At 47.6% G+C, this 10,061-nt stretch overlaps 1 protein-coding gene across 1 annotated transcript in view; it reads left to right on the plus strand.

The window, feature by feature from the left end:
* Window positions 1-9,406, plus strand: part of LOC132475417 (pyruvate carboxylase, mitochondrial-like) — a 257,477-nt gene extending 248,071 nt beyond the window's left edge. The window contains exons 23-25 of the mRNA XM_060076545.1: window positions 5,191-5,331; window positions 5,883-5,984; window positions 6,366-9,406. Of these exons, the coding sequence (XP_059932528.1) occupies window positions 5,191-5,331; window positions 5,883-5,984; window positions 6,366-6,518 (396 nt within the window). The 3' untranslated portion in view covers window positions 6,519-9,406. The remainder of the gene's footprint in view (window positions 1-5,190; window positions 5,332-5,882; window positions 5,985-6,365) is intronic.
* Window positions 9,407-10,061: the final 655 nt, after the last annotated feature.

The raw sequence follows: 10,061 nt of genomic DNA on the forward strand, positions 1-10,061 counted from the left end.
GTTTGGAGGGAAAACCGCCAAACGAAATAAAGTGCAAAGTGGGAACATTATTTTATTAGCTACGTTCCTCTTTGAGCGGAAAAAGGTTTGTCTAATAGTTTCACATGCGAGTAGTCTGAGCTTTTGACATTTACTGCTATTCCAACACTGAGGCCTTGGTTTAAAAGTCATATTAATAATGATAATTGTCGTTCAACGATCACATGATGGATGGGGGGGGGGGGGGGGGGGCCTTGCTCTCGCTCTCTTGCTCTCTTCAGCGGCCGCGGCCCGGGAAGCTAATATATTTAGCTTCCCGGGCCGCTTGTCGGCTGTAAACGCCCTTGACTGCTCGCTTTCAAGAAGCGTTTCTAAAACGTTCCTCTGCTAATCATGACTTATTCAGGAAACGGCTCCAAAAAGAAGACCTTGTGTTGTTAAAGGGGGCCGCGGGCGCCGGGCGTTTCCCCGTGTTGACTACTTCCTCTCTCTCCTCCTCTCTCTCCTCCTCGCTTTCCCCCACACTCCCCTCGTCTCTCTCCTCCACCTGGTCTCCTCCTCTCTCTCCTCCCTGTCTCCCCCTCACTCCCCTCCTCTCTCTTCTCCTTGCTCTCCTCCCTCTCTCTCCCCCCTCACTCCCCCCTCTTCTCTCTCCCCCCCTCTCTCTCCCCCCCTCACTCCCCCTTGTCTCTCTTCTCCTTGCTCTCCTCCTCTCTCTCCCCCCCTCTCTTTTCTCCCCCCTCTCTCTCCCCCCCTCACTCTCCCCCTCACCTCCCCTTGTCTCTCTTCTCCTTGCTCTCCTCCTCTCTCTCCCCCTCTCTCTCCCCCTCACTCCCCTCCTCTCTCTCCTCCACCTGCTCTCCCCACTCGCTCTCCTCAAGAGTCTGGCAGGATTTCTTGAGTCATAGCGCTCTCTTTGTTCCTCGGCATCGATTCCTCTCATTGGATTTTAATGACACTCCGACACACACACACACACACACACACACACACACACACACACACACACACACACGCCGCTGCCTCTACCCAGAAGGCACCTTCCTGCAGGTTCAATACGACGGCATATTCAGACGTTTGTGTTTAATGTCTCCGCTCACAATCAGAACTGAGCCGTGCGCTCCAAACCTGGCTCCGAACCCCCAGCTCAACGCTCCCTGTCAATAAAGACTCTATTGTTCATCTGAGGGTGGATACAATCCATTTGAGATGTGTGTGTATTTACGACTATATTTCAAGGGATCGCTGTGTGTCGGTCCTTGGGTTGTCCTGACAACCGTTAATCCGATCGACGTCACGTTTAGCGCTCATATCACAGAGGACTCCGAAGGAAGTGCGGTGTCTCGCAAGAGGTCGACGGAACGAGCGTTGGCCGTGGAGCGCTGACAACATGGGAGGCCGGAGTGGCGCGTTCTGAGCAGGGACTTCGCTGGTTCCTATCAATGGAAGCGTCTCTGTGTGCACATCCGTCCCTTGATTTCCTTGACAACCCACTCTTCCAATTGACTTCATACTTGGCGGGGAGCGGCTGTCCGGAACACTCGCATCGATAGCACCATGCAATCAGTGGCTTGGCGGTGTTGAACAGGCACTGCTCTCCTATAGGCCGCAGCTTGTCGTGCTTTATATTGCATGATCACCGACTCCCACGGCGCAATTATCTCAAAGTGCCCTATTCGTGCGTACTTTTCATACGCGGCATTTTATCTTGCACATTATCGCAGTCAAGGAACGAGGTTTAAAATAAGGGTCAGTTCACGGCTAGAGCTGCCGCTTGGGAAGCGTGTCGGGGACAACGGCGTTTTGAGTCGGACCCCCCTCCTCTCCGCTTGCACTGCGCGTCGTCACGTACCCTCGCTGCGTTCTCTCCGCCGCCGCCACGCTTGTATGCTTATGCACGCCAACAGTCATCCTCAATAATTGAACTCAATTAAATTGAAGGCGAGGCTTGTGTGTTGACGTTTGTTATGCTGATCCGAGTCCCATCAGATCCGGAACGCCGGAACGGACCGGTTGTACCATTCATACCATGAAAGTCTCTACTCTATTTCAGACCACTGTCAACCCAGTAAAGACTTTGTATACATGTCTATATACTGTATGTGTATATATATAGACATATATATATGTCTATATATATATATATATATATATATATATATATATATATATATATATATATATATATATATATGTATATATATATATATATATATATATATATATATATATATATATATATATATATATATATATATATATATATATATATATATATATATATATATATATATATATGTATATATATATATATATATATATATGTATGTATATATATATATATATATATATATATATATATATATATATATATATGTACATATTGACATATATATATATGTATGTGTGTATGTATAGATGTATGTATTTAGCATATGCTACATCTCAGGCTCCGTGAATAGTCTGGAATAGCGGGCAATTCCCCACTATTCACTTCGCCTTCGGCAAATAATTGTTAAATATCTTTAGGCAAGTAAACTAAATGAAAAGATTCTTAAGCCACTGTTGATTTTAAATGAAGCAGACGTGGTATGTTGATTTAATTTCACAGGTTGGCTTCTGCTGCTTGTTACTCTGGCATTGTGATATGGACGTGTGGATCAATCTGTTTTGTCATCACTGGGCTACCCAGGGTGACACCAAACAACACATAGATTTACTCCATTGTGTTAAAACCATGCTATTAAGTTCACCCCCCCCTGCTGATGTATGCCTTCAGACGTGTGTATACACCTTTAAGAGGGACCTTATTTGGGGAGAATCGGCAACAGGAAGGCTAAAGTGAGTCTGCGACGTTCATAGGGGAGGGAGGAGGGTGGGAGAGGGGTTGAAAGTGTGGGAGTGGGGGATCAAAATAGAGTCATGGTGTCCTGACCGACTGACGGGTATTCTCCACTCACATCAGCTCCATGGCTATAGTAACCATGGACACAAGAGAGAGAGGGATGGAGAGGGAAGGGAGAGAGAGGGAGAGTTTAGGGATAGAGAGAGACAAAGGGAGGGAGGGAGTGGGTTCTGGAAGAGAAATGGAGTTTAGGGATAGAGACACAGAAGAGACTGAGACAAGTGTATATATATATATATATATATATATATTATACACGGTATAGTTTATGGATAGAGAGGGTGATACATGGGGAGGAAGGGACAGAGAGAGAGAGGGAAGAGGGAGTTAAGGGGTAGAGGGATGGAGATGGGAAAGGGATATTGCAAGAGAGGGAAGTGATGGAGGGATGAGGAGAGTTAAGGGATCGCAGAGATGTGTTACCAGGGACGACGTTTGGGATGAATCCGTGAGGATGATACGTATGAATGAGAGGTGGAAGAGGGGCGGGGGGGGAAAAGTCCAATGCATGGCCACAGCTGGGACCATAGGTTCAACCAGAGGTGCACCTACCGTGGAAACAACGCGAGCACACACATACACGCACAGCTGAGTTGTGCGTTACTGCGTACTTGCGGTGGACAGACGGTGATGTCCTTCAGCATATCGAGCTGCAAATGGCAGTTGAGGAACAAACACACTCCTTCATTCCTTCCCCTGATTGTCATTTGGTCCCTCCTCCGCCTCCTCCTCCTCCTCCTCCTCCTCCTCCTCCTCCTCCTCCTCCTCCTCCTCCTCCTCCTCCTCCTCCTCCCTGGATCCTTTTATCTTTTCTCTTTTTTTTTTCGCCCATCTTGTTCTTTGATGTCTAGCTTTTTAATCTTGCTGCACACTCCTCTCCATGCGTCGTGTGCGGTGCGGTGTTCATTGTAACATACAAAATTGTTTTCCTTCTGCCTTTGAGACCAAATCGGATTACGGCTTTGTATACGATTTGCGTTTTTTTTTTTACGATCTCCACAAACACGCGTGGTTATTGTGTTCCTTCCGCGTTCAACTTAGCGGATAATGTGTCAAAATAATGTAACGGGCGTTTGATTCCACGCGGCTCGGGCCCTGCTTGCCTCAGACCTCTAACCCTCTGATGTTACCGCCATTTCACGCCGCTTCACGCCGTTTCACACCCTTTCACGCGGCTCCCCGCTAGTGTGTGTGTGTGTGTGTGTGTGTGTGTGTGTGTGTGTGTGTGTGTGTGTGTGTGTGTGTAAACGGCGCCATGGAGCGCTCAAGCACAATGTACCTGCTGTGGATTTAGCGGTATTATGATGAGTACCCCCGGGTGAACTGCCTCGCCCTGACCTGTGAGTGTACCAGATACTCGTTCCTCAATCACCTGGATCTGAATTCACCTTCAATGGAGCACTCTGCTAAACGGTGCAAAGTGGTAAACGGGCAAATGAAAGCCCACAATACGGGGAGAGAGGGGACCGTGTGCCCGCTTAATGGATAACTATCGAGTGGAGCGTCAGCATCGAGGTTGCTTTTAAGTCAATTTCGAGCAGACGGCAAAACAGCATCCGAGCGTTGGTTTTAACTTCCTCTTTACAGAATGCCGATCTACAATAGCTACCTGGGTCTTTAACCTTGGGCCACGCGCCCACGGACCCCGGCTCAATTAGTCTAATGCATTCACCGGGGGGCTTCTGACGAGTGCAGGCGTTCTGGCGCCAAACAATAAAAACTCAATTTCCCATGACCTTCACTGTTTTCACCTTCACTCTGGCGCTTAACGTATGTTCTAAAGGAATGTAGAGGGAAATGTAAGGGCTTTTTGCAAGTTGTGTCGTACTTTGGTACTGTGTCTGTTTCTTTCACTTTTTGAGGTGTTCATACAAATGTGAAATATTCCAGTTGCCGAAACGCTGTCAGACAAATTGACGTGTCCAGGCTAGATCGCTGCCTTGGAAGAAAAATGTTCAACAGAGTGAAGGCACCACCTAATCCTTTTTTACTCCACCATCCCTCTCCCTCTCCCTCTCTCCCTCTCCCTCTCTGTCTCTCTCTCCCACTTCTTCTCTCTCTCTCTCTCTGTCTCTCTCTGTCTCTCTCTCTCTGTCTCTCTCTCTCTGTCTCTCTCTCTCTCTGTCTCTCTCTCTCTGTGTCTCTCTCTGTCTCTCTCTCTCTCTGTCTCTGTCTCTGTGTCTCTCTCTGTCCCTGTCTCTGTGTGTCTGTCTCTGTCTCTGTCTCTGTGTCTGTGTCTCTCTCTGTCTCTGTCTCTGTCTCTGTCCCTGTCCCTGTCTCTGTGTGTCTCTCTCTCTCTCTCTCAGGTGGAGCTGGAGCGGGGGAAGACCCTCCACATCAAGGCCCTTGCCCTGGGAGACCTCAACAAGGCAGGCCAGAGGGAGGTGTTCTTTGAGCTCAACGGGCAGCTGCGCTCCGTCCTGGTGAAGGACACCTTGGCCATGAAGGTAGGGTGGAGGTGGACGTGGGAAGGCACTGGAGATGGAGAGAGGGAGAGGGTGGAGAGGCATTTGGAGCGTTGAGGATGAATCGAAGTGGTGAAGGGATGGGTGTTCGGTTTGAGGCCTTGACAGCACTTTGAGATTGATCGGATTGAAAAGCTCTTCACACATCGATGAATTACTGTTATGGATGGATTAAGCTGGGGAGAGGATGGCAGGCGGTGAAGGATGAATAGACCGGGCGAAGGTGGATGGACCTGGCTGAAGACCAGGATGGGTGGCAAGAGTTGGCTGGGAGGAAGTGTTTGTGAAGACGCCTCTGGGAGGTTATTATGTGTTGCTCCGAGTACCAAACTGATTGGAAGCAGGATCGACACAACACTAACAGACAGACTGAGTCAGATTGGTAATAACAGATGGCGGGATTGGAGTGGTCTTTGGGCAGATTGTCTGCTGGACGCGCTGATGAATGAAGGGGCGTGGGGTCGGCGGGCTAGCGGAGGTCAGGGGTCGCTGACACGGTGGTCCATGGTGTTCCTCTCTCTCCCTCCCCACAGGAGATGAAGTTCCACCCCAAGGCCCAGAAGTCCATCAAGGGCCAGGTGGGCGCGCCCATGCCGGGCAAGGTCCTGGAGCTCAAAGTGGAAGTTGGCTCCAAGGTCAGTTCGACGTCCTCACCCAGCTGCCCCCCTTTCGTCTTCCCCTCACCCCTCCCTCTCTCCTCCACATCCCCCCCGCCTCCTGCTCCTCAGCCCCACTTCCTGTTCCAACTCCTCACCTCCTCCTCTCTGCCTTCTCCTCACCCTTTCCTCTTCCCCTGCTTCCTTGTCGGCCCCCGGCGCCTCTGCTCGCTACATCTCATCCCCCACTTTCCCCTCCTCTTCCTCATCACCTCTTCCTTCCTTCCTTCCTGCCTTCCCTCTCATCCTTCTCGTCCTCCACCCCGTTGTCACCCTCTCCTCCTTTCCATCCCTCTGCCATCTCCCCCTTCCCCCCCCCCCCTTGTCTCCCTCCTCCTCACCTCTTCCTCTTCCTCCCAGGTGGAGAAGGGGCAGCCCCTGTGCGTGCTGTCGGCGATGAAGATGGAGACGGTGGTCAACTCCCCCCTGGCCGGCACCGTCAAGGCCCTCCACGCCACGGTCGACTCCTCCCTGGAGGGTGACGACCTCATTCTGGAGATTGACGAGGAGTAGGACGACAGACGGCGACGGAGGAGGAGGAGGAGGAGGAGGAGGAGGAGGAGGGGGGGGGAGCAGAGTGTGGGTGTGTGCGGAGGCGGGGCCGGGTGACATTTTGATACCAGAGAGAGAGGCGGACGTGTGGACAGAGTGGAGGGTGAAACCGAGGGGGGAGGGGTGGAGATGTAAAAATCTGATTTTGTTTGAGCTTGAGGCGGTTGGTGTGCGTAAATGGGCTGATGGAGTTGACGGGGAGCGCGTGGGGAAAAGGGCAGGGCCGGTAGCAGGGGAGAGAAGTCTTGACATTCTGGAGTCTGTTCCTTAAAAGAGAGGAGAAACAAGGGGGAAATAAATACAGCCGAAGGTCTCTCTCAGCCATCCCTGTTGTGTCGGAGACGGCAGATGCGAGCGGTGGTGTGTTAACATTAATACCCCTTAATACCTTCCCCAGGACTTCTGCATCGATCTCAGCCCCCACAACGCCATCCAAGTGCAAATTAGACGACTTTAGTTTGAAGTCCAATCCAATCTGAAATGTGCCGATTAGTCCTCCTAGTAAGATAAATTAACTCTGCGTTACTTTTGTTTTCCTTTAGAGCCAGATGTAATTTCAACACTAATTAAAACGCTACTTTCGCAACATTCCATGATTTAGCCCTTTACGTTGTCCAACAAATGTATTTTTAACACTAACGCAAGACTATAAAATCGCTACGCTGTTACCTCGCTGTTTCCATTCATATACCAAGAATGGAAATATCTCTTGACCCAGCAATTGAAGAAAACAGTGAAAGGCCAACGTGTTTTGAGGAGGACCATTAGTCACTGTGGGGAGGGGCAACACAAGGATTAGAAAGAACTATTTTGCCTAGGGTTTGGGAAACCCATGTTCACGTTATGTTTCACTTTTTTGTCTTTAAAATCATCTCATAGATATTAGTTATTCAATTCTTCTGCAAACATGTACTGTTTTTCTTTTAAAATTGTTGAATTCACTGTCCTTAACTTATCGTCAAAGGCTGCGAACACATCGAGGGAGGGAGGGAGTTTGTAATATTTTCTCGATTTCCACCAACTTCTAACGCGTTCAGAAACATAACATCGGACGGAGATAACGATGGCTAGGGACTCGTCTGTCCACCGTCTGTCTCTGAGTCCCCTCGTCTGGGGTTCCCGTTAAAAGGTGTGGAACGTCTTCTTTGTTGATTCCAGACTCGTATTAATTCCACCAGGACCTTAAACACACAAGATAAAATTGCATTTTTAAACACGGTAGGCACCGTAAACGGGGGCAATGAAAAGTCTGCGTTAAGAGAAAACGTTGAAGTTAGAAGCTCAAAGGAAGGACGGCCGTCCTTGTTTTGGTCCAACAGCTTTATTGAACGGCTTTGAAAGGGATTAACTGTGGCCTAATGACGGCGTGTTGTGGGGCTGTGTTTGACTCATTCTCTGACTAATTTATCAATTAATTCCATCAAACGATGGGAAATCAGCCACACTAATGAGCCCCGGGGGGCTGGGATACGCCACCTGTGTATGTGTCTGTGTGTGTGTGTGTGTGTGTGTGTGTGACTACATCTTTGCTAACCCAAAACAGCAGAGGGAATGTTATCGTTTGTTTGACACACAAACTTCATTAAATTTACAACCCAGTCTGGTGGACGTAAAATATTCTCACACACACACACACACACACACCAGTGTGCTCACAGGCGAAGATAAATGCAAGCGTCGGCTAAAAAATATTACGCACATAAGCACAAAAACATCGACACTTTAAGTGTGGTATAGTCACCATGGAAACCAAGCACAAAATGTACCTTGTTTTGACACTTTGTCGTTTGTCATTGAGCTCACGTCTCTCCTCGTTTAAACTGTTCGTGTGTGGTCTTCACGTTGCTGTGTTTAGGTTATGCGAGTGTCTAAACCCAAACCAAAACATGAGATGGTGTGGCCATTCATTCATGGTGCTGAGGAATTTGGAGGACCCTTTTGAAGACTAAAAAACACTTGGCCCTTACTTACAATGGAGTGTGTGATGGCTGGAAGGTGTTCGCCTAGCCTGGTGACCTTCTTGTTTTGATGGTAAAAGCCATTGAGTACTCCCACAAACATAACCTTGTAGAGAAGGCCTCCTCGCCGCCTACAGTTGTTCTCTCCTCTCACTGAAAAGCACCTGACGGTCGTTCTCTGAGACATCGCTCCTCGCTTCCTCCCTCCTCCTCTCCCTCTCTGAATCATCCCCCCCCCCACCCCCTTCTCTATCAAACTCATCCCTGCACATTTGCACATTTACTACTTAAACGCAATAACGCAAAAGACCTCCCACATGGGGGCGTAAACTAAGGCTGCAGTGGCGCATGAAGCAACTCGTGACAACGTACCACAAGCACGTAGTCGCTCGTATATCTTAAGAGTGGCGCTTAAATGTTCGCTTTCTCACGGCCGCGAGGTTGTGATGGGGACCTCTTGTTTTGTGTCTTTGTGCTTTGTGGATGTGAAAATAGGGCAGGATATGAATAGAAGATCTTTGGTTTTTGACTTTTTCTGTTTGTTTTTACAGGGAACCAACTGTTTATTTACACTTGCTCTTTGGGTTTGTCAAATGTCAACTCCGAATTGGGGGGAACTGAGGTCCATGAGGTTTTCCAAAATGTTTTTTTCCAAGATTTTTTTGTTAAATTTCTTAGTCGTAACATCTTAGACCAACTTCTGTTATAGAAAATACAAATTTTGGTTGGTAGTTTACATTAGTTTGACCTCGGGTCAGATGTACAGTATGATTAGCTCTAGATAGCAGGGCAATGAAGAGGGAGAATGAAATGATTACAGGGTGGAATGAAAGTGCTAAATGTTGTCTTAACTGAATATAATCGTAATCAATAAAGTTCTAATAAAGTTGACCCTGACTGAATGTTCTATGTTTTCGCTCATCCCTCGATGGATCCAGTTCATCGTTCAGTTTTTTGGAGGGTGCCCCATAACCACAACTTTAATAAAACCAGCTATCATCATTCAATTTATAGAATTGTTCAGAGATTGATGGTTATTTGTAGGCACAATAAGATTACTTCTTTCCTGCGCGCCTCTCTATGTATTTAGTTATAAGTTAAAGACACCTCTCCCTACTTTATCCTGTTTCCGCTCAACCTTCAAAAATGAAAACATGAGATTGATCGACAAAGTAAAATTTTCCGTCAATAAACAATAGAATTACCTTTATTGTGTTCTTTCCATGAGGGATCCGGTTTCTTGTGTTTTACAGCGTTTCTGATGTGGCTTCATTCTCACTGCATGTGATTGATTCCGATTTATTGCTCATATTCGGTACGTTATATTTTCTGTTGACATTATTTTTAAAATTTAGCCAATATCAACGAACTTTGAACTGGTCACAGTTTGAATTGAACCGCAAGTGCCAAAGAACAATAACGCGCTTCACTCGTTATTTCATTTTCTTTTCAAAAGCGGTAAAAATATATATATTAAATTGCAGAGTTTAATAATTGCAGACTAGCAGAGTCACTTCCTTGTGGGTGACGAATCGGCTGATAAAAG

The sequence above is a fragment of the Gadus macrocephalus genome, chromosome 17 (genome assembly GCF_031168955.1).
Source record: "Gadus macrocephalus chromosome 17, ASM3116895v1".
Taxonomy (NCBI): domain Eukaryota; kingdom Metazoa; phylum Chordata; class Actinopteri; order Gadiformes; family Gadidae; genus Gadus; species Gadus macrocephalus.